Genomic DNA, 24,714 nt, shown 5'->3' with positions numbered 1-24,714 from the left:
CCCGACTCTTCTTCTCAACTTACACACCAACTTCCTCTCCCTATCAACCCCCTCCCTGTCAACACCCCTCCCTATCAACAAACCCCCGCCCTATCAACACCCCTCCCTACCCATACCCCATCAACCCCAACCTCGACTTCCCCATCCACCACACCCACAACAACAACCTGCTGCGTCCCCGCAGCGACCTCAACCTTCCCGCCAACCCTTACCCAGCGCCTGGTCCCGATTAACGCCCTTGTCCCACAGCTCACCCCGCCTAGAAAAACCTCGAAGCTCGCGCCTCCGTCGCCTTTGATCCATGCCTCACACTGTACCGAGGTGGATGAAGACAGCGAGACTGATTGGGACAAGGTGATGGTGGACGTGGACGTGCTATTGCTTTGCGCGGCGAAGAAGTGGTTTCCAGAATGGGCGGCACCCTCCACCACATCTCTCGATGCCCAGGAGCCGGTGGCGTAGACGGCCCACGGAGTGATGGTATTCGCTTCGAAGGACGCGTTGAGAAGAGAGTTGGAGCAGCTTGCGCGCCGTTGCGAAGATGGCGCTGAATCGAGTGTCTTACTTCTTGGCGCCAGGGTGTTCAAGGAATGGGCGCCTGCAGTCGTGCTTTGAGCGAGGAGTATCAGCGTCGAGAAGATGGATATAGAGAACGAAATAGTGCGCATGATAAGAACAAAGGTGGAGTATTTCGAGGAAGGAACGGTCTAATAAATGAGGAGAGGTAAATCCAGAAAAAAAGAATCGAGACAATCAGTACAAGTACAAAGAATGCCAAGTGGTGTAGAAGAGGAGGTGTAAAGGGTAGAGTCATGGACATGAACAAGATGGTGCAGGGACGCTACGGCCTATACTCAGACTTGAGCACAAGCATATCAAAATCGTGCGCGCACAGATGTTGCACCACAGGAGCTGCCTCCTGGCACCATTGCGATCAGACCAAGAACCATCGCAAGTGTCAACAGGCGAGGCTGAAATAAAGGAGGCGGCCATATATGAAAAGGGTGAGATCAAGATGGTGAGGGCCGGGGGCGTTCTCTGGAATAAGGGTTGGGCAAACGAAATAGCTGCGTCGACCAATAGCAGCTCCGAAACGGGTAGACGTGGTGAAGGCTGAGAAAGCTAGCTAGTCCCAGACCAACTAGCGCGAAAACGCAATCGGAGAAATAGTGCTGTGGAGGATCGACTGGGCCACATCAAACGGCGGCGAGATTTAAGAAACCATCTGCGTCAGGGTCAAGGAAGGCAAGGGTCGGCGAAGCGACAAGAAGATGGAGAATACAGTGCTGATGTTTCGCACTTATCTATCAACTGCAAGCCTCCTTCACGCCACGCACATAGCAACCATGCCGCTGAAATGCATCGAATACCAAAGCGTAGATTCAGACCCAACTCAACACTTCTGCCTTGTTCCTGTCATGGTACGCTAAGGAAGGGAATCTCGCCCATCTCGTTCTTGCTTTGACCTCCTACCGAATATGTCACTTTCCACCTCATCTTGATGCTGCTACCAGACCCTCGTTGTACGCCGTTGAGCCGTATGTTTTGCGTGATGCCATTGCGCTGGTTGGGAGCGAGTGTGACACCTGATTGGTGTTCTAATTGCAACTGTGCGCCCTGATATCGAAGTCAGCCATTGATCCCATCAACACAGTGGAAGTTAAGCATACCTTCGATGCTGCTACCTGAAAAGTAAGGTCTGATATGGGTTGAGGAGTATTGTTCGATATGTGATTTTGTATCAGGAGAACGGTGTCTGATTCTCTAGAGACCTTGAAGACCACATTGATGACCGTGTTGTTTACTGTGATCTCCGTCGAAGTGTCAGGCACAGCTGAGGCGAATGTCCATTCATCGTCATCGTTGGCGGCAGCCGTGCTGCTTTGTGCCAAGCTGGAAGTTGGTGCAGGTAATGCCCCTCCAAGAAGATCAACAGGCGCTAATGCCGCAGGTGGAGGCTTGACGGATTGCTGGAAGTTCATAGGCGAGCTTTGGCGGGGTGTCGGCGAATTCAGAGCGGCGAAAGGGTCAGGAGTGCGAGCTGGTTGCGGCAGGGGTTGAGCGCGTGCAGATGGTAGAGTTGAGGGCATCTGTTGAGAAGAGCCAAGATTCGATGTAGAACCGAACAGGTCGACAATCGACTGCGCAGTGGTTTGCTGTTGTGGGGGATGTGGTGACTGTGGGACTGGCATGCCAGAGAGTCCAAGTACTGTTTGAAGGTTAGCTTATATCCGAGTGTAATTCGAACTTGCTTACCTGAACCATTAGATCCGCCCAACGATATACTACCGCTTTGACCGTAGCTGGGGCCGCCCAGGGAGAGACCCAAGAGATCATCCTCCAGCGCGTTACCCTTTTGCGCAGGCTGTTCTGAGGTGACAGGTGCGGAATCTGAAGCTGCCGGTGCTGGTTCAGGGTCACCAAAGTCGATCAGATTGAGCTCATTGTTCGGACCCTTGGAGACACCAGCTCCGCTCGTGCCTAGTGTGCCCTGAGGAATCCTGTTCGCCGCTTCGATATCGCCCTTTCTGAATAATCTATATCGCTCTATTGTTCGATTTATGCTGTCGTTGATTTCGAAAAGCTTTGCAACGGCCTCGGTGTCTTCCGACTCTTCTTCGCACATCTTCTGGATCTTCGGATGGGCGCTTTGAAGTGCGTTGGCCAGTTCCTTTACTTGTTAGTGGTTTTCAAGGCGTCATGATCTGTCTGTGTGCCATACCTCGAACACGTCGCCCTCTTTGATGTCGTCTCCGGGTTTGTACCCTTGCAACATCTCCTCAAGGATTCTGGCCTTCTGCTGTATCCGTGAAACCTCTTCTGCAGCCTTTGCGCGCCAATCTGTCTTGTTTCTGGTGTCGTAACCCGCCATGACCTTCATCAGCTTGTTGGCCTCTTGCAGATCCTGTGGGCCTCCACGCCGAATGAGCTCCTGCAGTTTTGCGGACTGTGCCTCTCGTTCTTCCTCCTCCATCTCTTCGGCTGATCTCAAATTCTGCTCCACGATTAGCACAATACCCAGTGTTATGACTTGCTCAAACATACGTCGCTTGGGTTCAGCACAGCCGCGTCTTCTTTTCGGACTTCAGGAAATATATAGCCCTTGTAGCTGAGTAACCGGTGCATATCCCGTATAAAGCCTAGATCCTCCTTGTACCGTGAGGTCTGACATATGGTTTGCCGCCATTCCTCTATCAGCTCAAGTATCCGATTCTGTACACGCGACGGGTGGACCGGAGGACGTTCGGGGAAGCGGCGGACTAGCTCATTCAGGAATTCTTTGGTGCTAATCTGAAGGTGAAACGGATATCCGCAGTTTTTGACGCAGATGTCGAGGAGCTATGTACTGATTAGCCTCGTGTGGATGAGCAATAGGTACGCAGTCGTACGTTGAGTGCGAGTAAGGCAACATTCTGATTGCGATGATTAACATAGTGAACTATGGTAACAGCGGCTTCCCGAGGCCTAAAGTTTGGTGTCAGCGGTTCTCCATTGACCAGAGACTCCTCTATCGTACGTAGATCCCTTCTTCGTATTAATCAGGTCGCTAATCTCGAGGTTCAAGGCCAGATTGGGCTCGAAATTCTGCGGGTCGCACGCGTTTACTGTCCATAGCCGTCAGCGATGATGCTCCCGCGCGTAAAGGCGAAGCACAGTGTCGTACATATGAAGCGCTGCAGCTGTGAAGTGGGCGCCTCCCCCCACCCGCCGTAGCGGTCGCGGGCGGCCATCCGCGCCGATGCCGCCTCCATTGAGACCGGTCGAGCTTGTTCAGCTTGTCGGAGGAAACCAGGGAGAGCCGCAGTTGGTTTCGGTGGCTGGGCGGAGCGTCGAGCTATGTCTTGCCCGGTCTGAGGTGCTCCGTCCAACAAGTTGATGCAGGCGCGGGGCCTACGCCCACGAGTAGCGCACACAGCCATATCTTGGCGCCACATCTACTTTGGAGGGTCCGACCCCAGCTTGATCCCACCAGCCCCAGTTTTCTCCTGCAAGACCGACTTTCTTTCTCTCTGCCAACAGTCAGCGGAATTTGAAGATGTAGTGCTTATACATGGTATACAAAGCACGCGTACTCTACGTCTGTGCGGTGCTCAGGCTAACTCAGAGTACCTACCCATAGTCGCCTGGCCCTCATACTGTCGGACTTCCAATGAAGCACGTCAGTATTTGGCATTTGCCTTCCATTTCATGATGAAGCATTACTCTGATCACCGTCCTCACTGCGTATCAAAGCCCCGGCCAGATGCAAATCAGGTACTCTACACTCTAACTAGCTTGGTTGGTTCGAAGCCCTTCGAAATGCTCACAGTTGATCGTATCAAGGATCCGTTACAAGGAAACCCAGATTACGCGACGATTCAAGCTTGATACTGGTTGTTGAAGAGGAGGACAAGAATCAATTTTCCTGGTCGTTCGGCGCGAGTCATGCTCCGCAGATCAGCCGCCCTTTACCATGCTGCCCTTTTAGGACAGGGTACGAAATCACCTTCACCGACTCGAAATCCTTTCGTTCGACTTCATCCTGCACTGTAATGGCCCTAGCCCTTCTCGCGTTAAAGTAGAGTCTCTATGAAGCCCCTTCTTTCCGATTGGCCGTTGAGGCACAGGCAGCCATAGCCATGCCTTCCAACTGGATTACCCTGTTGCAAGCATTGGAAATATACAATAGCAGCGAATATGTCGCACTGCAACAATCCTACTCAGAGCTCATACAGGCAGCAATCACCGCTGGAGACAACCTGACCCAAAAATTCGCCACGCTGCCGCCTGGGATTGTGGTGGTTGGAGTACTAGGTGGGGCTAAATGTTTGATGTGCAGAGGAGCGCCATGCGAAGGGCGGTGGTGCAGAGGTAGAATATTGATGCCTTGAGTGCCATGTAGAAAATGTCAGTGGTATAAGTATGGACTTTCTTGTCCTTTTCTGTTACCCAAAGCAGAGGGATCCATCATCTCACTTGCCCACCGTTAGCTGTTATCATACGAAGTCTTTTTTCTTCGCTCCCGAGCCTCTTCACGCATCTCTACAATAAGATCACACGATGGCTGTGCTGGAAGCATCGAATGGCGTCAATGATGTCGCCAACAGGGCCAACGGCACCAATGGCAAAGCCGTCGCCCCAGAAGGCACTATCCCAACCACCACAGCCCTCTACCAAGGACCCCAAGACAACAACCGAAAATGGACCTGGCTCGACAAAGAGCCCGACGACGTTGCAGAAGCAGCCGAGAACGCGCAGACCGCCCAACACGCCCTCATCACGCGCCTGCAAAAAGCGCAAGACTCGCGGAAAAAGTACGAGATTCACAGCCTCATTATTCAATCGCCATGGCTCAAGGAAGTGCTGGAGAAGCATATCTTGGATGGTTACCCCGGAGTGTGCTGCTCGTTGAAAAGATTGGAATTTGAGGCGCCATTCGAGCCGTTCGTGCATCGGTGGGGAAAGCTGTGCAGATTTCGCAAGAGAATGGATTTGGATGAGCTCACCCGGGAGCATGTGAATCTTCTTTACGACGTTCTACGGGAAGAGTTGAAAGACGTGATCAAGACGTTCGAAGACTACGTCGAGAAAGGTATTGTCACCTACGAGCACGCCTGGACTATCTTCCAACCCGGCGATATTATCTTCTCTAGTTCTCACCAGGGCGCGGTGATGGCGATGAAGTTGAGGCGTGCGAAGTACATCGAGACGCAGTGCGGCAACGCCTATCAGCTTACCGCTGAGGCCGTCGACTGGAATGGGAGTCATTTTGGACGAAGTGTCGAGCGGATCAACATTTGGGAATTCCTTGGAACGGCAAGAATCATAGGGTTGGCGGCGTTCCCATTGAGCTTCCACCCACAAGAGAAGGAGATTCGCGAGGTGCTCATACAGCGCGGGAAGGTGTTTGAGGAGCTGGCTGGCTGCCATTACAAGGAATACGACGGATTCGCAGTGACGTGGGACAAGGAGGGGAAAGAGGTGATGACCAACTGCGCCGGTCGCATAATCGTCGATTCCGACACTTTCCGTCATTACTCACCACGCTATGTAGGCTACATTGAGCCCCTCGCTGCGAAAGAGGGACTCCCCGAGCCCGAGTGCGCTCCAAAACCCTTCACCGTCGAAAATTCCAACGCTGCGAAGTATACCTTCGGCCAGACCGAGATAACAAGCAAGCGCCTTCGCCTAACTCCCGATCTCCAGCTCATCTGCCTCCCCCGCGTTCGAGGCTACTCGCTCAAGAAGAAGCAATGGCTGCTGTTCTACCTTGACATGATATCTGCTATCAAATTCGACAACAACGCCTTCTCATCGCTTGTTCTCCCCGAAGACCAGAAGGAGCTCATCCTCTCCTTCGCAGAGTCGCAAGCAATGAACCAAGGCGTCTTCGACGACGTGATCTCCGGCAAAGGACGCGGGCATATCACCCTTCTCAGTGGGCCTCCAGGCGTAGGTAAGACTTTGACGGCAGAGTCAGTCGCAGAACACATGCAAGCGCCGCTGTACATGATGTCTGCGGGCGACCTGGGCATCAGTAAGTTCATCGCAGATCCACAAGACACGCCTTCCGTACGCTAACTGTTCGGTAGATCCCGATCGCGTCGAGCAAAACCTCACCAACATCCTTGAGATGGTCGCGAAATGGCGCGCCGTCCTCCTCATTGACGAATGTGACGTCTTTCTCGAAGCTCGCTCCACGCACTCCCTAGAGCGCAACAAACTCGTCTCCATCTTCCTGCGCGTACTCGAGTATTACGAGGGTATCCTCTTCCTCACGACTAATCGTATTTCCAATATCGATCCGGCATTTCAGTCGCGCATCCACATCAGCATGTCATATCCGTCTCTCACGCCTACTTCTCGGCGCAGGATCTGGGCGAATTTTGTAGAGGGGCTGGGTGTACCACAGGAGTGGAGCGAGAAGGATTTGGATGAGTTGGCGACGGTGGAGCTTAATGGAAGGCAGATCAAGAATGTACTGAAGAGTGCGGCGTTGTTGAGTGCGAGGAGGAACGAGCCGCTTGGACGGAGGTTTGTGGATATGGTGCTTGCGATTGAACGGAGGCGACCGGGCGTGCAAGAGAGCTTCTAAATGTCGAAGCACCACTTCATGACATAATTCACGATGTTAATACACACTGAAATCTTAGCGGAATAGTGTTTTGACGTGCCGGCATCTTTGTCTCATCGATTAATGACACTTCTTTGCCCTCGCACACGAAGAAGAAAATGCATTGCAGATATCCCCAAAACACATAGAGAGTCAACGTTTGTCATCCTATCCTATTAATACGTTATGAAGGATGTAAGAAGGTGTCGCGGGCAAAAAGATACCTGTCCGGCACGAAAGCAAAAACAAAACAGAGAATCGAACCCACGCAACTGTGAGCGATGTTGTTTCCAAAGATTGAGTAAGTGCAGTGAGGTGCGGGACTCGCGGCCACTTCTGGTAAAAGGCAAGAAATGGGTTCGTACAAATCCTCGCACTGCACAATTGGAATCAGGAAACAATAGATTATATATAGGTAGCCGTGCGAGTAGCGGGTCTGACTTGGGCAAGACGCTAAGTAAGCGAGTGGCTCGGACCGTGGGCCGTGCGATAGCTGGAGGCAGGAGGTAAGTGCGCTATTGTCGACGAAGGCGCCGCTTGTTGTGCAAAGTTCTCAATGTGCGGACTCAGAAATCGTTAGTTTTTCACAAAAGACTTTGCGAGCGAGTCAAGGAAAGATTGTAGGAAAGACAACCCCGCAGCCTACGGAGACTGGCCCGCCATTTAGGCTCGCTTAAACAGTGTGCTTCTCTGTACTACTGCGCGGGCTACTCTTCAATCATTTCTCAGTACGAGCTTTCTCATCTGGCTTGGCTCTGCAGAGCTGCCCTCATGACTAGTAAGGAACACATCAGCTGTCATTTCTGATATCTGGAAAGCCCAAGTCAGAACCGTGAGGACGTCATAAAACCATTGAGCAGACAGAACTACAACATGCAACGCACACGAGGTGGAGATATACTATTTGAACGCATGTAATCCTACAAGAGTACATATATTAAGACCAGAGCACGGACGTCCATTTTAAACCAGAAGCGCCTTATGGTATTGAAGCGCTCGTACTCCTCACACTAAACCCAAGAACCCCAGTGCAGATTCTACCTGCATCTCTTCTCCACGATGTTCGCGCCATGCTCCTCGTACTCCTTCCTGCTTATCCATAGCTGGTGGAAGCTTCCCAAGCTCGCCAGAATACTGCCTCCAATCCATGCCGCATATTTCCTCTCCACAACCGGCCCGGGCGCAATCAACTTGTTTCTTGTGCTCGGGTAGATAGCGTTGATCTCGTAGTTCAGACGGTCACCAAACTTGTACAGCAGCGTGGAGCCACCTGTGACGACAATGTTCTGCAGGAGTAGCGGACGCTGGTCCGCATCGACGTGCTGCACAGCGGCCTGCACGAGGCGCGGGAGCGTGTGCTCGTCCTTCGGCCGGGGATTCGCGTCGTCTGTGAGGGCTGCACTGGCGTCAAAAAGGCCCTCTGCAGCTCTGAAACGATCCACCCCGAAGACTTGATTCCAGCCATCGGGCATCTCGAAGGGCCGACCCGGCATGCTCTTTGCGATTTCCTCGTTCGTGCCGTTGGAGAGGCGACCGGGACCTGGCCAGATCTCCACGACAGACTCTTTGTACTCGGTGAGCACGCGCTCTTCTTGGTAATGGCGGAAGGAGTCAGTTGGGGGGACACTGAAGGTCTTGTAGATGGCTTGGGCGGGGGAGCCCGCATCGACGGGCGTCTTGGACTTGACGAGATAGTGGGGTGTGAGTGGGATCTCGGGCTGCGACTGCTTGAAACCGAGGCGGATCTGGTTGGAGACGAAGTTTCCTGCTAGAGGCGACTTTTGCACGCCCTTTTTCAAGACCATGCCGTCCAGGACGGGGGTAACGGAGGTATGTGATGCACCGACGTCGATGATTATGCCAGAGGCTTTGCCTGATGCGAAGGCCGCAAGCACGCCTGTCTTTTGGAGGTAGAAGGCGGGTGTACCCCATTCCTCCATTGCAATCTCAATTGCCTTCTCGCGCGCCTTTGTAGGGTTCCAGCCCGGCTCCGTCATCAGCAGCGGGCTCTCTTCAAGCGGCTTCTCCTGGTTCTCAATCGTCTCCATGTCCACGTCCGTAGCTTCTCCGTTCTCTTGTTTCGGATCGTCATTCAGTCCGTTCCTCGCAGGATCCCCAGCCCTTGCGCCCGTCAGCCGAGAAGTTATCGCATATTCCCAGACCTTGGCTGCCGTGTCCCAGTCCTCTACGATGCCGTCCGACCCCCAGTAGTTCTTTATTTGCAAGTTGGATGCTGGTGTGTGTATCGCGTTCTCGCCGAAGAGGTATTGTGAGCTGTCCTCGATTTGGCCATAGAAGCTGGGGCACACGGATTTGGGGACGTCTTCGCCGGCAAAACCGGCGCGAATGGTTGAGTAACCCGGGTCAAGCACGATCGCGGAGACCTCGTCTGCAGATGCAATTAGATTGCGCAAGCCAAGCTTGGTGCGCGCGTAGCTTACCTCCGGCGTATTCGCCTGCCGCAGGCGCGGTCGATGAATTGAGAGTGTTCATTGCGCGCAAAAGTCGCGACTTTGAAAGCTTCGCAAAGCTCTAATCAGGGTCAGTACAGCTTTCGACGCGTGGTGCCTGGCGGCTTATGCGCGTGCGTGGGGAGGTGTCGCGGGGATCGGATCTGGTGTAGGAGCTCAAGTCGCATCGCGGACCTTGAACTTTTGTGGTTGGTTGGCGAGAACGTCAAGCTGTCCTCCCTCGCCGCAGCGGCGCCTTCCCACACCAGGCTGCAGCAGAACATGTCTGTCTGGCCACACTAGGCAACGATGGCACTACGATATCTGCGCCAGCTCTATTCGCTGGAAACCCTGGATACACGCTTCGTTGTGCCGGCCAATGCGCCACCCAAAGAGGCCCTCGAGCTCGCCGAGCTGGACCCTGCGCAACCGTTGCCGGTCAGGAATGGCCAAGTCAAGAGCAGGGACTCAGTAGAGTGTGTGCAGCCTTCAAAATGGCACACATTGGAATTCAAGACCTATCTTGGACTCGTCAGCCTGTGTGTCTTCTTCATGATCAAAGCGGTAGTTGACGTATCACAAGGTTGGTGAATATAACACATATCATTTCGAAATTGACACTCTCACAGTATCGCACCCAAACTATTCCACGTTTGAACACTTGCTTTCAGATGGCTGGATACCTGGGCGCAAAGTCGTAAGGATCCTGTTTCCACAATTATGCGTCCACTAAATACTCGTAGGACAATACCGACCTTCAGTACTCCAGCTTCAGATCGAACATCATACCTCTCTTTTTCGTCGTGCTCCTACATCCCGTCCTTCGGAAGCTCTATGATGGTTTCTGGAGAGCAAACACTTACACCCAGGTCCGGCCTTCTGGTGCAAATGGCCTGACCATGGGGCTAAGCGCACCTGCAGCAGCAGATGCGCGTATGAACCAAAGGATTTCTTTTGATGTGCCATTCACCATCATCTTCATTATAGCTCTACATGGCTTCTCCGCTTTCAAGATCGTGGTCATACTATATATGAACTACTGCCTCGCGAAAAAGCTACCGAGGTCCTATGTGCCCGCAGCAACCTGGATCTTTGGAGTAGGCATCCTGTTCGCCAACGAGTTTGGAAAAGGCTATTCGTACGCTACCATCCTGGAGACATTCCTCCCCTTTCCCCCTGGATCCAAAGAAGAGCAACCAGTCACCAACTTCGGCCACACACTCGACAACTTCGGCGGCCTCATCCCCCGCTGGGAAGTCCTCTTTAACTTCACCGTGCTGCGCCTCATAAGCTTCAACATGGACTACTACTGGAGTATGAACTCTCGGATCGGCAATTCCCTCGAGGTATGGCTTCCTCTTCCTTTCCCCGTCAAGCTAATAACTCCAAGAAGAAACAACTCGACCCCTCAAACCTCTCTGAACGTGACCGCGTTGCCATACCCGCAAACCCCGCCGACTATTCCTTCAAAAACTTCTTCGCTTATACGCTCTACTCACCGCTCTATCTCGCCGGGCCTATCGTAACCTTCAACGATTACATCTCCCAGCTGCGGTACCGACCTCATAGCATCACGCCAAAACGCACAGCGCTCTACGCCATCCGCTTTGCCATCGTCCTGCTCACCATGGAAATCATGATTCACTACATGTACATGGTTGCCATTTTCCACGCTCGCCCCCCTTGGGACGCCTACACACCGACTCAACTCAGCATGCTCGGCTTCTTTAATCTCAAGCATATATGGCTGAAGCTGCTTATTCCGTGGCGCTTCTTCCGTCTCTGGGCGTTGATGGACGGAGTCGACCCCCCAGAGAACATGGTACGCTGCATGAGCGACAACTACGCCGTGACGCACTTCTGGCGCGGTTGGCATCGCAGCTTCAATAAATGGGCCTTACGCTACCTGTTTATACCTATGGGCGGCAGCATCGCACCAGGAGTGTGGGGCCAGGTGCGCAGCGTGCTGAACAAACTTACTGTCTTCTCTTTCATCGCTATTTGGCACGACATCCAGCTCAGGCTGCTGATGTGGGGCTGGCTCGTCACTTTGTTCGTGCTTCCCGAAGTCATCGCAAGCCACATCTTCCCTCCCAGGAGATGGAAAAACAGACCAGATGCGTATCGCTACCTCTGTGGTATTGGGGCTGTGGGCGAGATTCTGCTGCTGATGGTGGCGAATCTAGTGGGGTTTGCGTTGGGCTTGGATGGCTTGAAAGATCTTGTGAGTGGGATCTTCTCGAGCTGGTCGGGCTTGGGGTTCTTGGTGATTGCCTGTGTGGCGTTGTTCATGGGGGTGCAGATTATGTTTGAATGGAGGGAGAGCGAGAAGAGGAGGGGAATCAAAATGAAGTGTTGATCAGTCAAAAGTAGTCACCAAAATGTAGTGTCAAAGTAAATATAATCGTAGGAAGATCTGCGAGTGTCCATTGCCTCGATTTCTGTTGTCTATCCGTTCCTCATGAGCGACCTCTTGTGATCCCGCAGTGAGCGGGTTATCATACAAGCAGCCATATCAAACGCCGCTATGTGCGCTCATCCCTCACTTCCCCTTCCTGCCATCCATTCATGAGTCCACATCCATTGTCTCCGCCGTTGCTGTGACGCTGTCATCCTGCAGCTCGTGCACAGTAACGTACTTGCTGATCTCCTCCCTCTTGATGATCTTCTCGTTGAGCACCGCAGTCGTCCCCCTGTCGAACCTATAATTCCGCTCCTTCCTGCCACGCTCGTTGGGTGTAAGGTGGTTCCTCATCAAGGTTGTCTTCTCCTCTGTGATAACCGCCACGTCCACGTTGCTACCAGATCCCAGATCGTTCCAGATACCCGCCTGAATCGCGTCCGCGCACAGCTTCACGGCATCATCCCTGGACAGATTCCGTTTCCACTGCGTCTCGAAGACAGACATGGCGGCTAGCGATCCCGAACCCATTGTGACGTAGGGGAGCTTGTCGGTGGAGCCGTGGGCGTGTACGGTGAAGAGATGTGAGCCGGTGGGGTCGACACCCGCGATGACGAGGTAGGCGCCTATGTGGCCCTGGTAACGGAAGAGGTGCTGCTTGAGCAGAGTCATACAGGTGACTACGCGCGGCTTGCGGCCGGTGGAGAGAGCGTGCAGCTCCAGGTTGGACGAGATGATGGCGGTGGTGAACTCGGTATCGGCGGCGGTACCGGCACCTGCGCACCAGATCTGGGGCGCGATGTAGTGTAGCTTCTCGCAGTTCTATGTAGTCGTTAGATGTCCGTCTGGTCGACTCAAGGTAATATGACCGCGGCCCACCTTGTCTGCTACTATGGGTCCGCTTGTCGCTCGGGTATCTGCTGCAATTACGACGCCGCCATCAAATAAACATCCAACAATGGTTGTTCCGGTGCTCGTCGCTTTGGGGAGGGGCACACCCTGGGCGTGAAGTGCCGCATTGCGGTTATGGTTGGAGAAGTCAAAGCCCGCCATGTCAACGTCGATGTGATTAGGTCGCTGCGAATGTTTTGAGGATTTCCCGTCAATGCGTGGAATGGAGTCAGGTCTTTAAGGTGGTGATGTAGGCGTACGCAGCTTGTCGATTGCCTGGAGCTCAAGCTGGGGTCGCGGTAAGGTAGCGTCTTGGCGGTTCCCAAACATTCGACGTGAAAGAAGAAAGTACGGGTACACAAGCTGCCACTGCTCAACCAGCTTGACGCTCTTCTCCACCAGAGCGCCAGGCCTTGTATACCTCGCGCGCCATTTTCAACAAAAGCTTCGAGCTCTTTCGCCAGAGCCCACCCCGGCTCTCACGTTCCTTATCCTCTGCGTCCGTCGCACGAAGATCGCCCGCAAGCTCCGATGCGAACATTCGACCTCAACTACTAAGAACCCCGTCGCGCGACATCCGACCCGAATATCTTCTCGCGCGCACCGCCTTTGGCCTCCACCACTCGATGTCGAGCTCGCAAGTACATTCGGGCGCGGAGCTCGAAGAGATCTCGCCAGAGGTAAATTTGCGCATTTGAACAACTTGAAGATGGATGCTAATTAAGATGAACAGATCATTGGATTCTCTCCATTCAGCGCTGGTCTCGAAGGCCCCAAAACACTCAAGCTTCTCCCTTCACCGTGGCCCACAACCAACCTCCCTCCAGCTTCCGCATCACTGCTGAGTGTTGGATCAAGACGTGGGCTTCTAGCAGCAGCCTCCCCAGACAAGCTTGTCATTGCTTCGACACAGAAGATCCGCAAGGCTTTCCAAGAGAAATCGGCAGAAAAAGATGTCGTGACCAGCTTTATACCTGATGCGACGCTACCGGTGCCGCAGCTACGCCAAGTAGCATTCTCTGCGGACGAAGACTTCCTCGTGACGAGCGCAGAAAACCGTGGTGGGCTGTCAGTATACTCGTTGGATGACTTGCTGAAAGGCAATACACAACCCGGAGTACAGATCCCCACGGAAAACAGCCCCGTTCGAGCCCTTCTACCGAATCCTGCTGCGGAACAAGCACATTATATGGCCGTAATACTGGACTCAGGCCGATTAGACATAACAGACATCACAACGGGAAACGCGAGAACCGTCCATAGTGTGGGTGTCACATGTGCTTCGTGGAGCTTGAAAGGAAAGGCGTTCGTGGCCGGCTTCGAGGATGGCACTGCTTCAATCCACCTAGTCAGCTCCCTTGATCAGGTCAAGGGTCGAGTGCCTCGTCCGCCTGAGGTTGGCGAGAATTACGAAGGTAAATATTCCCGCCGTGACAAGTACAAGTGCAGTCAAAGCTAAATCGAACAGTGTCGGCAGTCAACTGGTTGAAAAATGAGGAGCTCTTTCTAATATACTCCCCCCCAGCAAACAGCGGGGATGACACACTGTACTATTTCGTTACTACCAACAAGACATACAGCAGCTTTACATTCCGCAGAACGCCCTTCGAATTGATCTTTGCCAGCATGGACGGGCCGGCACGCAAACCTCCACCTCGCTTTTCCATGCAGCGACTCCGAAAATGGGAACCTGATCTGGACGACATGATCATTGTTACCGCTGCTAACTCCGCAGATGTTGGGGTGGTTTTGCGTTCTCCGAAACCGCTAGATCCAGCAGTAACTACCGTCAATGAGTTCCAAATGACCAACCTTGCGGATCACAGGAAACCAACAGTTCCAAGGAATCATGAAAAAACGGCAGACAGTGCTCTGATCGGAGAAGCGCTGGATCTGTCAGCCAAGGAGAAGGCACCACAACCCAGTCGCCGGCTCGAGGAGATCTCTGAATCGCCTACACCTCTACCAGCATATTTCCTGCTCACACACGAAGGATTGTTGGCCGGGTGGTGGGTCGTTTGGGACAAAGCGCTTGAAGCTCGGACCGCGTATCAAGGCATGGTTATCAACGAAACAGCACCGGCGGCTCCCACGTCTCAATCACCTCAGCCATCACTCTCCATGTTCGGACAGGCCACGCTGGCCCAGAGCTCTTCATTCGAAAACCCACAAGCAACACCAGCTTTTGGAAAACCATCTTTTGGCGCACCAGCCTTTGGAAGCCCGTCGGCTCCTGCTGGCAGTGTAGGCTTCGGCAAGCCCAGCTTTCCAAGCACTACACCGTCCGCTGCGCCGGCGTTTGGAACACCCGGACTTGGGGGCCAGAAGTCGCTTTTCGGAACACCTTCACAGATATCTTCAAAGCCAAATCCATTCGGTTCTGGAGGATCGGCCTCACAACCTTCTAAAATAGCCAATCCTTTTGCAGCTGGTGGCTCTGCCTCACAAAACGACAAACCAAATCCATTTGCTGCCGCTGCAGCTAAATTTGGCGGTGGATCTCCTGGGGGCGCGTCCCCTTTCTCCAGCTTCAGTAGTAACAAGGACGGCCAGTCAGGGTTCGGCGGTCTTGGTCAAAAACCGGCATCAGGTTTTGGCGGCCTCGAGCAGAAGCCGCTATCCAGCTTTGGCTCAACAGTCACAGTGGACTCGAAAGCAACGGGTACAGGTTCCACACTACCTTCCTTGGGCAATACACCTGCGCAACAAAACAGCTCCCTGTTCGGGTCTGATGCAGCCTCGTCTTTTCCATCTTTCACATCCACGCAGTCGGGTTCAACAGACGTAGGCAACCGAGGAAGGGATGAAGCGACCCCCACTCCTCAGCCTCAGCCACATCTTAAGGAAATAGCTGGAGTCTTCGGTGGAAAATTTGAACTCAAAAGCAGTTTCAAGGGTGACGGATCTGCGAAGGATGATCTACCTAAGCCCGACGCATCATCTGAGAGCCCGCTCTTCGGCAATGGCTTTGGTTCCGCATTAACCAGCGCGAATTCGAAGCCGCCCGAGACCCCAGCCAAAGATGCAAATAAGGCCCCGCTGTTCGCTTCCACTACTCCAGCAACCGCACCTAGGCCCTCGAATGGACTCTTTGGAATGAGGGCAGATAGTGCAACTCCCAAAGCTGCTCCACCACAAGAAGCCATACCAGAAGAGGCACCTTTGCCTCCAGCCTGGCCAATTACCAACCCATCCAAGACGGACGATGAGATCCCTCCGCTAGCTGGCAGCCCTCCCGTCAAGATTGAGGCTCCATCTTCGTCAGGTGACATGGATGAGATTCCATCGTCTCCCTTAGAGGACGATGAAGATGAAGATTTGAGCAACCCAGATGATGAGGAAGAAGAAGAAGAGCTTTCCGAAGAGGAAGAGCAGACGGGCGATGAAGATTCAGAAACAGCGGTACCATCACATGTAGGGCAAACTCCACAGCAACCTAAATCTAGTCTATTCGGGGCCAACGCGGCACCTATCGTTTTTCCTGCTGCACCAACGCCTCCGCCCCAGAAGATCGAAAGGCATCCTCCAAAGCAGAACCTGTCATCAAGTTCAATGTTTAGCGGGACGCGACGGGATCCGTTGACCTCATCAGCTCGGCCACCATCTAAGCCACCTACGCCTCAGCCTATCTTCTCGGACCTTGTGGACGACGAGGACGAGCGGATACGACATGAACTTGAAGCCGAAATTGAGCCTACTAGGACGTTGGCGCCATTTATCGCTCGACAAGAGTACACCGAAGCCGCATTGAACAAAACCGGTCATGCTGCCCAGATCGAGATCGTGTACCGGGACATCAACAGCATGGTAGACACACTGGGGCTGAATTCGCGATCGCTACAGGCATTCATCGACTTCCACGAGCAGCCGCAGCGAGATTCTCAGCTTGATCGCTCGGCGTTAGAAGAGGTGCTAGATGAAGGGCAAGATGGGCCGTGGTTCGAGAAGTGGTCTCTTTGTGAGATCGAAGATCTCATAGACCTGGAAGGCCAAATCGCACACGAGCTGAGCACAGGTGGCATCGGCAAGGTCGTCGACAAGCTCAGCAAATCCGTCCGCTTGATCCAGGAAAATGCAAAACTACAGTCCAAAGTCAACGATGAGCGGAGACGCATCATCAACAGCAAGGATCCCGAGAAACTCGAGGCGCTCCGCAAGGCCGCGCTGCCGAAGGAGCTTGCAGACCAGCAAAAGCAACTGAGGAAAGACTATGCCCAGTTGTTAACGCAGCTCGGCAAGGCGGAGGACGCGCTGATTCTCCTCCGGAGCAAGCTCGCGTCGCATAATGCGAAGAATGGACACATGGGCGCGGTGCCGAGTGTGGAGGCTGTCAAGAAGACGATTAATAAGCTCATCGATATCACGAAGGAGAAGAATCACGACATCACGCTCCTAGAATCACAGCTCCGCAAGGCCAGCCTCACAGAAACCAGCAGACCGGTCTCCGCATCGTCACGCACTGCTGCTACACCCCTGCGTAAGTCTCGAGCGGTTAGGAACGAGACAGTGTTTGCCACCCCGCCCACATCTAAGAGCATGAGCTTGAGGCAGCTGAACCAAGTCGCGATGACACCAGAGCAGTCTGACACGCCTAGTAAGGGATATGGATTGTTCTACACGCCGGAGGGAAGCCCTTCGGGCTGCAGGAACTTGGCCAGTCTCGCGGATATGGTGGATGACGATTTGGAGAGGCTGAGGGAGACGGCGAAGAGAAGGAGAGACATCGCGGCCAGTCTGGCGACGGCGCTGAAGGATCGGGGGGTAAAGAAGACAGTTGTGGCGTAGGTGGGCCCACTTGTACGAATAGGCGCTTGAGGTGTTTGGATATGAGGAAGGTTTGAGCGAGCATCAGCGTTTTGGAACGGAAGATTGCAGGATGGATAATCGTATTGTCTGGGAGATAATAGCATCGAACATCGAAATCAACACCACGTGGATTATTAGCACGCAATATTATCTCCCCATCCCTTTAACCGCCATACGTAAAGTGTGCGTCGACATCCCGTAGATCATCTCATTACTCATCCAGCCCCAAGCTCTCCCTCACCTCAGCCTTCTGCTCCTCGCCCTCGATACATGGCTCAATTGTGTCCTTCCACATCTCCGAGCTAATTTTCTGCCTCTTCTTCACTAGCTTGCCCCACTTCTCACATTCCCTGTCCACCTCCTCCCTCTCCCTCTTTGTCACCTTCTTCGCCTTTCCCGCCTTCAGCACTGCCAGGCGGCCCACAAGCTCCATTCTCTCTGCTTCAAGGGCTTGCACGTTTGCAACGAGGTCCGCGGTGCTCAGCGTGGTGGTGAGGGAGGCGAGGGTGGTACGGAGGGTCTTCGCAGTAGCGTTGAGAGCGGCGGTTTGGTCGCGGAGGTCAGAAGCCTTAGAGTCGAGGGCGGCGAGGGCTTCGGGGGTGACAGAGTCTTCAGGATTCTGGGTTGAGGAGTAAGCGAGACGGGCGTACGAAAGGGGAGGGAGAGCATCACCTGAATAGCGTGGTAGACGATCTGTTTCCCTAGTCACACTTTAGTGAGAGGCATTGTCTAAAGCAATAAGAGTGTATGTACCTGCGGCTCGGCCTTCAATCTCGTTCCGCTCATGGAGGTCTTTGAGGATCTTGGCTGCGGCAGCTGCGTCATGTGAGCTGAGCGGCATAGTGAGGGAGCAAGTCCACAACCTTTGGTCACTTTGTTGTGAAGGTTGTTGGATACATCGATGGCCTGAGTGAGCATCAATATGTGTGTGCATTGATCAGTGAATTGAAGGCACGCTTTACTCACTGAGTATGGGCGACTGTGCACCACACGGACGTCAGCCAGCAGCGACAAGCGGATGCGAACCCACTCATGTCACTTACTTCTGCGTGCCTGTGGTATCGTCAGCCATCGCTCCTACATCATATCGTATTCATCTGGTAGCGGGCAACACTTACGCAAGTAGTTGAGAATCATGCCAGCAGCTTCATCTGCTGTGGCCTTCGCTGCGGGCTTCTCTTTCTCCTCGACCTTTTTGCGTGGCGCCATAGTCGATGCAGCTAGCAACACTCGTAAAGCGAATGGATGAGACAATGTGACGGAGACAACCATTGGGGAACGATGGCGGGGGAAGATGTAGAGAGGGCTAGCGCCGCGGCGTAACAGCTTGAAGAAGGTACGACCCAGGGCAAGAGCTTCGAAGCCGCTGGAGAACGCGCCGAGGATACTACGAAAGCTGGAGGCTTTCCATACAACACAGCGAATAAACACAGATCAGAAATGACACATCTACATTGACTCACGGAAAGCCTTTCAAGAAAGCAATGCAATTGGGTATAGGGACAAACGCAGTGTGCCAAAGAAGTGAGCTCTATCCATACACGCTCGTCAAGAATAAACAGGACTCCGCTATGCAGAAGAAAATGGCTCGAAGCGCGCGCTACATGCTTATACTACATCACGATCTGGGAAGACTCAGCGCATGGCACAGAAGCGAAGATGATGGAGCAACTTACACAATCACTGTCTTTGGGTGCTTGCCCAATGCCCATTTCGTCGAAGGTCTTCGGGCCCTTGCCCGGACCGCTTGGTGCAGCGGCAGGTGGCTTTGGAGCTGCAGGCTTCGACGCCTGAGCAGGTTTGGCTGCTGGCGGTGGATTTGTCGTCCCTGGTCGCGGTTGTGGTGTGGTGGATTTGCCTGGTTTCGGGCCTTGCGGGTGTGGGTCTTGTGCTGAAGGTCGTCCAGCAGATCCCGGACGAGACGATGGTCCTTGCCCAGGCCTAGGCCCTGGCCCTGCGGTGCCAGGCCTGTCTGGGCGGGAAGACGTTCTGCTCTCCAGACCCGGCACTGTTGTTGACGGACGTGTATGCTGTCGCGGCTCCAACGGCGCAACATACCCAATATCAGGCAATGTGTTTTGCTTCTTGAGCGGGCCACCTGGCTGGCCGACGTTGTGTGCCTTCTGGAGCTTGTTCGGTCCTCCAGGCGCATTGAAACCGACATCAGCAGCAGGTCGTGCTGATCCTGGTCGGTCGTACTGCTCGGGACGTTGTGCACTTGGTCCACCGGGTTGTCTGTATGCACCAGGCCCCGAGGGAAGCCCACCACTAGGAATCCGTCCGCCACCGCGGCCCATGCTGTCAACGCTGGTAGCTGGACGGATAGGGAGAGGACCAAGATTGGCTCCATGTGGTGGTCTTCCACGACCGTAGGGGTCGTTCGGACCCGGGCCTTGGGCGTACACCTGTGGATTGATGTTGAAAGCTTGAGATGGCGGACGGGCACTGGCCGAGCGCAATTCGGCAGCGAAACCACCTGCCATGCTGGGAATTTGTGCATCGATCCGGGGTGGACCGTCGTTTGAAGGGTAAGGTGCTACGGATTGAGAGCGCTGAGAAGGTGCTACCATAGGCGGCTGATCCGACATAGGGTATGGCGTAGTAGAGGAATGTCGATCAGGGAATTGGCTACTGGGCGAGTCTCCATAATCCGAGGGGCTACTCTCGATCGTTGGTAGGTTAGGTGCGGCCAATTTTTGCAGCCTCGCTGGTCGTTGGCCTTTCATAGAGCCATGCTTTGATTTGATAGCGTTAATCGCGACCTTCTCATGGTCCTTCTTTGAAAGTGTTCGGTGCATAGTTGAGATACTGTCAATGCGTGCCTCTGCGTCTTTGTTCCCGTTCCGAGCAGCCTTCTGGTACCACTCCAAAGCCTTATCAATGCTAACAGGAACATGCATACCAATTTCGTAGAAATAGCCCATGGCAAATTCCGCAGTTGCAAGCCCAGTGATTGCTGCACGCTGTGCGTATGTGAATGCAAGCTCCTCATTCTTCGGGAACTCTCCCTCGTACCCGCACAAGAACCACTTGCTGATTGCCATGTCAGCCTCAGCTTCTCCTTGCCGGGACGCTAGCGCGTTGTAATGCAGTGACAGGGTGGGATTGAATTCGCAGCCAAGACTGCATAGTTCGTAGGCGGATCCCATCTTGAGCTGGGCTTTGGCGAATCCCAAGTACGCGGCCTTTTCGATGTGCTGCTTGGCAGCCTTCTCGTCATATGGCAGAAACATTTCTGGGACGTTGATCTGGGGCAGCTCTCGCGCTTGAAGCATACCCAGTACGTACGCGCCCTGAGGAGCATTCTCGTCAGCCGTGGCCGCGGCCTGCTTAATCAACTGGATACCTCGGCCGAAGTCTTGTTGTTGCCCATGCTGACCTAACAAAGTCATCATGCCCAATCGGTAGTTCGATGCTGAGTCTCCAGCCTCCGAACCCTGTTTGTAGTGTTGGAGAGCCTTGATCGGGTCGTTTGATTGCTCAAACTGCATACCCATGCGGTATTCTGCCCTGGCATATCCCTTCTGCGCAGCACGAGTGTAGCTCCGGAAGGCCTCCTTTTTGTCTACGCGAAGCCCGAACTTCCCGAACTCGAGCCACATGCCCCGCATAAAGTCGGCCTTTGGGTGGAACTGATCCGCCAGAAACCCAGTGACATTCATAGCATCGACGCGCAGTTGGTGCTCGACCGCGGGCGTAGCAGGGCGGGCGCCCTGAAGTTCAGCGAGGCGCTGCTCGTTCAGCTGCGCCATGTCGACGTACTGCAGGGCATCTTGGGCCCAGGCCAGCTGCATCTCCGGATCGTTTGAGTTAAGCACCGGCAGGCGTGCATTTTCCAAGACTGCCTCTTTCTCATCGTCTGACGGCGGGACGTTTGGCGCTCGGTTCGGGAGCTTGGGAAAGATGGAGAAGTTAGGAGCTTCGCTCGGTTGGGCGAAGCTGTGGTAGTCGTGCGAGGTCTGCTGCTGCATGGCTTGCGGTTGCACTGCGGGCGGCTGGTTAAAGGAGGAGGAGATGCTCGCCTGTCGCGAAGGCCACTGCCCCTGGCCGCCGTGGGCAGCTTGGTCGTTGTTGTGGTAGCTGGAGCCGCGCGGAGGGAACTGGGGTTGCGACTGCAACTGATTGTAGCCCTGGGCCGGCGGCGACATGGGCGCGTTTCGCGGACCGTGGGCTTCTAGTTCCATGTGAGCGATGTTTTCCTGCATGTTCTCGGGCACCTCTGGCATGAGCCTACCGCGTGTCAGCAGGAGTGCAATCTCATAATGCTGGATGCCAGGTCAGACTAACCGCTGCGGTGCCGGAGAAATAAGCTCTGGATCTGGCGCGGGCATGTAAAAATCGTCATAGCCACCCGGCACGAAGGTGGCCCCCAGAGCTGGGGGCTGGGACTGCTGATAGCTCATTGTTCGCAAGCGGTCCTAGCCAGCAGCGCTGCGGAGCTTCGACGGTCAGTCTTTGTCTGGAAGCAAGCCGGCCTGGAGCAGCTCGAGGGCGCGCGTTGTAGACTCGGGGAAACAGCGCATGGATGGTCGCAGGCGGTGACGGAGGGGTTCACGTACTTGGCGGGGTATGCGCGGAGCTGTCGCCGGTCACGAAGCTCGCCTTGAGGCGCTCTGATTCTGCTGTGGTAGGTTTCGTTTCGAACGCGCGAGAGAGAACGCCAGTGTTGCGAACGTGCTGTCTCTGCTGCGTTGCCCGGTTCTAGAAAACAACGGCCGGAGGTAGCGGAAGGTCCAACGAGGGGCTGTGTCTTGGGCAATGTGCCTGAGCAGACGCTGGACAGTGAGCGTACAGGGAAGCGCCGTTTGCTACTGAAACAACTAGGCAACGTGAATCGACGGGGGTTCTCGAATTATGACATTGGACTATCGGCCGTTGGGTCTCGCTGCATCTAAGGCCTTCACAGCAGGCTCGTGGGCGTCATCCAGTGCCTCATCCGTTGACGCGCGCTCTCACAGCAGGGCACCTGGATTGCTCTAATTGTTCCTTGGTCGGCACCTCGGATCGTTCCTTCCTGGAATCCGCAGACTGCGCCGCCATCCCAGAGGCTGAGTCGCGTCGAAGACCCAAATTTCGCCTTGAGCCACCGCAAACAGCACTGAGCTTGTTCCGTGCCGTCCTAGTCTCGCAAGCAGCTACTCCGTTTATGTAGCTGAACGCTATACGGCGGTGGAAATGAGATTACGTGTTTGGTGTTCGGATAGCTCAGCTTGAGCTTGCGTGGCCGTAATGAATGACTGCTGACGCTGCGCCATTTCGCATGCAACCATTGTCGTGTTTGCTCTCTGAGGTGTTACCACCGAGAACATTACTTCATGCCTATAGAGGGTTCCACATGTGCCTGAGTAGCACCGTACTGGGACGACTTATCCATGCAGTCGCTCCACCAGCTAATCTCCCAAGTAGGGTAAGATGTGCGACTGGCCATCATAATACCTGGCCGCACTGAAACAATTTGCCAGCAAGTAGAGTATGAGGTTGAAAAGTTAATTCCATGCACCTCTCCAAAGCTCAAGAGAGAAGCCTGCATCGTCCCACCACCTGTCACAGTGCCACCTAACCACCTCACACCGAGGTAGTATCTATCTATCCCAGTAAACAAAGGGGGTATGGAAATGTATCTGAAAAGCATGAGACTCAATGAGGATAAGAAAGCCCACGACCAGTTACACTCCGAGGTTGCTTCAAGTAGCTTCCTGACGTTGCTTTCGCGGACTGCGATGGACCGGCACAGTCATTGTAGACTTCAGATCAAGATTCGCGAGACGCAACGAGACTTTCACCGATGGTTCTGGAAGCGACGAGGTACCGGCGTCCTCATCAGACTTAGGAGCCGTCGATAGACCGTCCTAATGGACCATGACGTCTGGGTTTGGCTTCGCAGGCTGCTTGGGGTGGCTCTGGTCGCCGGTCGCATCATCCATCTCCATGTCGTCGCCGCCCTCCTCCTCAGCCTCCTCCTCTTCCTCGTCCTCGCCTTCACTTTCCTCAATATCTTCGCTGCCAGCGTCTGAAGCAGCGTCGTCCTCTGCAGCTGGGCCAGCAGTGTCATCCGCGCCGGCCATGGCGGCGTCTTCGCCCTCGGCAGGAGCGGCGCCCTCTGTCTCTGCCTCCTCGTCCTCGTCCTCCTCTTCCTCCTCGATGCCGTATTGGTCACCATCCGCGTTCAGATCAGCTTCGGGCTGTTCGGGGGGAAACTCGGGGGGAGCCGTCTCCTCAGAATCCCTGCAACTGTTAGTGCTGTTGCCTGGACTACGATTGTATTGCGCGAGTCATACCACTTGATCGCAAAGCGGGTCACTCGAGGCTTCTCAGCCAGAATATTTCGCCGCACTTTCTCGATGATGGGCTTCGCTGGAGGTTCGAGCTGTAGTGCCTCGTCTGTATACTCGTTGTTGACATAGTATCCAACTCGTACAAACTCGCGATCGTCGTAGCTACAGCTGAGGAGAATGACAGTGACGCCAATGATCTCGTTATTGGGGATGCGCGACAGATTTGGAGGGTCGGCGCGGAATTCGAACTTGTTCACACCAACGGGAATGGGGCCCACGAGAACGGAGTCAAGCTCCTGGTCGTGCTCGTTGCTGTTGGAATTAGTGATCCCGTTGGTAGAGACGCTCAAAGCGGGGCACGTACGATGTTGCAGAGCCAACATAGGTGAGTTTCCACTCGAGATCTGCAGCCGATAAGCGTATGTTCCAAAACGCAACAAGTCGAAATCACCTTTCTGCAGCGACTCGTGGCACTCAAAGGTGATTAGAAACTCATATGGCGCGTCGAACGTTGCCGGGTTGTTTTTCACCTCGACGCCGAGCAGCGAGACGATAGACATGCTGAGGGATGTGGGGCACGTAACGCAAGACGGGGTATGTATGCAATTACTTCGTAGAACGTTGCTTAGATGCGGGTGGAGGAGAAGTTGAATGTTTGTTGTGACGGGAAAGTGGCGATGGACGTGCGGCATAAATACAGAATCGGCGGGCCCGCCTCGGCGCGTCTCGCTCAACGCGACGCGACAAGTCAAGTCACGTGCTCCATGTGGTGAATGATCCACGGGGTGAATGATCCAT

General features: G+C 54.2%; 9 protein-coding genes across 9 annotated transcripts; 3 read left to right on the top strand and 6 right to left on the bottom strand.

Moving 5' to 3' along the window:
- Nucleotides 1-1,416: 1,416 nt before the first annotated feature.
- Nucleotides 1,417-3,752, bottom strand: GGA2 (ARF-binding protein; the record flags this gene model as incomplete). The annotated part of the gene is made up of 8 exons (XM_056218536.1): nt 1,417-1,617; nt 1,671-2,209; nt 2,257-2,671; nt 2,723-2,995; nt 3,046-3,339; nt 3,390-3,465; nt 3,518-3,605; nt 3,665-3,752. The coding sequence occupies 8 exons, from the start codon at nt 3,750-3,752 to the stop codon at nt 1,417-1,419; spliced, it is 1,974 nt and encodes a 657-aa protein (XP_056067801.1).
- A 1,288-nt stretch (nt 3,753-5,040) lies between these two features.
- On the top strand, nt 5,041-7,075 carry N0V89_009786 (uncharacterized protein; the record flags this gene model as incomplete). The annotated part of the gene is made up of 2 exons (XM_056218535.1): nt 5,041-6,517; nt 6,573-7,075. 2 exons carry the CDS (start codon nt 5,041-5,043, stop codon nt 7,073-7,075), a joined length of 1,980 nt encoding a protein of 659 aa, XP_056067800.1.
- A 1,055-nt stretch (nt 7,076-8,130) lies between these two features.
- ARP4 (NuA4 histone acetyltransferase subunit) lies at nt 8,131-9,586 on the bottom strand (the record flags this gene model as incomplete). Its single annotated transcript, XM_056218534.1, has 2 exons — nt 8,131-9,482; nt 9,535-9,586. 2 exons carry the CDS (start codon nt 9,584-9,586, stop codon nt 8,131-8,133), a joined length of 1,404 nt encoding a protein of 467 aa, XP_056067799.1.
- A 266-nt stretch (nt 9,587-9,852) lies between these two features.
- On the top strand, nt 9,853-11,902 carry GUP1 (glycerol transporter; the record flags this gene model as incomplete). The annotated part of the gene is made up of 4 exons (XM_056218533.1): nt 9,853-10,126; nt 10,173-10,240; nt 10,287-10,889; nt 10,934-11,902. The coding sequence occupies 4 exons, from the start codon at nt 9,853-9,855 to the stop codon at nt 11,900-11,902; spliced, it is 1,914 nt and encodes a 637-aa protein (XP_056067798.1).
- A 207-nt stretch (nt 11,903-12,109) lies between these two features.
- On the bottom strand, nt 12,110-12,997 carry PUP1 (proteasome core particle subunit beta 2; the record flags this gene model as incomplete). The annotated part of the gene is made up of 2 exons (XM_056218532.1): nt 12,110-12,766; nt 12,824-12,997. The coding sequence occupies 2 exons, from the start codon at nt 12,995-12,997 to the stop codon at nt 12,110-12,112; spliced, it is 831 nt and encodes a 276-aa protein (XP_056067797.1).
- A 464-nt stretch (nt 12,998-13,461) lies between these two features.
- On the top strand, nt 13,462-17,620 carry N0V89_009782 (uncharacterized protein; the record flags this gene model as incomplete). The annotated part of the gene is made up of 3 exons (XM_056218531.1): nt 13,462-13,515; nt 13,569-14,250; nt 14,304-17,620. The coding sequence occupies 3 exons, from the start codon at nt 13,462-13,464 to the stop codon at nt 17,618-17,620; spliced, it is 4,053 nt and encodes a 1,350-aa protein (XP_056067796.1).
- A 232-nt stretch (nt 17,621-17,852) lies between these two features.
- On the bottom strand, nt 17,853-18,850 carry N0V89_009781 (uncharacterized protein; the record flags this gene model as incomplete). Its single annotated transcript, XM_056218530.1, has 4 exons — nt 17,853-18,260; nt 18,314-18,342; nt 18,395-18,457; nt 18,760-18,850. The coding sequence occupies 4 exons, from the start codon at nt 18,848-18,850 to the stop codon at nt 17,853-17,855; spliced, it is 591 nt and encodes a 196-aa protein (XP_056067795.1).
- Nucleotides 18,851-19,254: 404 nt separating this feature from the next.
- N0V89_009780 (uncharacterized protein) lies at nt 19,255-22,044 on the bottom strand (the record flags this gene model as incomplete). The annotated part of the gene is made up of 2 exons (XM_056218529.1): nt 19,255-21,871; nt 21,929-22,044. The coding sequence occupies 2 exons, from the start codon at nt 22,042-22,044 to the stop codon at nt 19,255-19,257; spliced, it is 2,733 nt and encodes a 910-aa protein (XP_056067794.1).
- Nucleotides 22,045-23,490: 1,446 nt separating this feature from the next.
- ASF1 (Histone chaperone asf1) lies at nt 23,491-24,476 on the bottom strand (the record flags this gene model as incomplete). The annotated part of the gene is made up of 4 exons (XM_056218528.1): nt 23,491-23,866; nt 23,920-24,228; nt 24,281-24,320; nt 24,368-24,476. 4 exons carry the CDS (start codon nt 24,474-24,476, stop codon nt 23,491-23,493), a joined length of 834 nt encoding a protein of 277 aa, XP_056067793.1.
- Between the last annotated feature and the right edge of the window lie 238 nt (nt 24,477-24,714).

The sequence above is a fragment of the Didymosphaeria variabile genome (genome assembly GCF_027946475.1).
Source record: "Didymosphaeria variabile strain IMI 356815 chromosome Unknown scaffold_7, whole genome shotgun sequence".
Classification (NCBI taxonomy): domain Eukaryota; kingdom Fungi; phylum Ascomycota; class Dothideomycetes; order Pleosporales; family Didymosphaeriaceae; genus Didymosphaeria; species Didymosphaeria variabile.
This window is presented reverse-complemented; position numbering and strand designations above follow the sequence as displayed.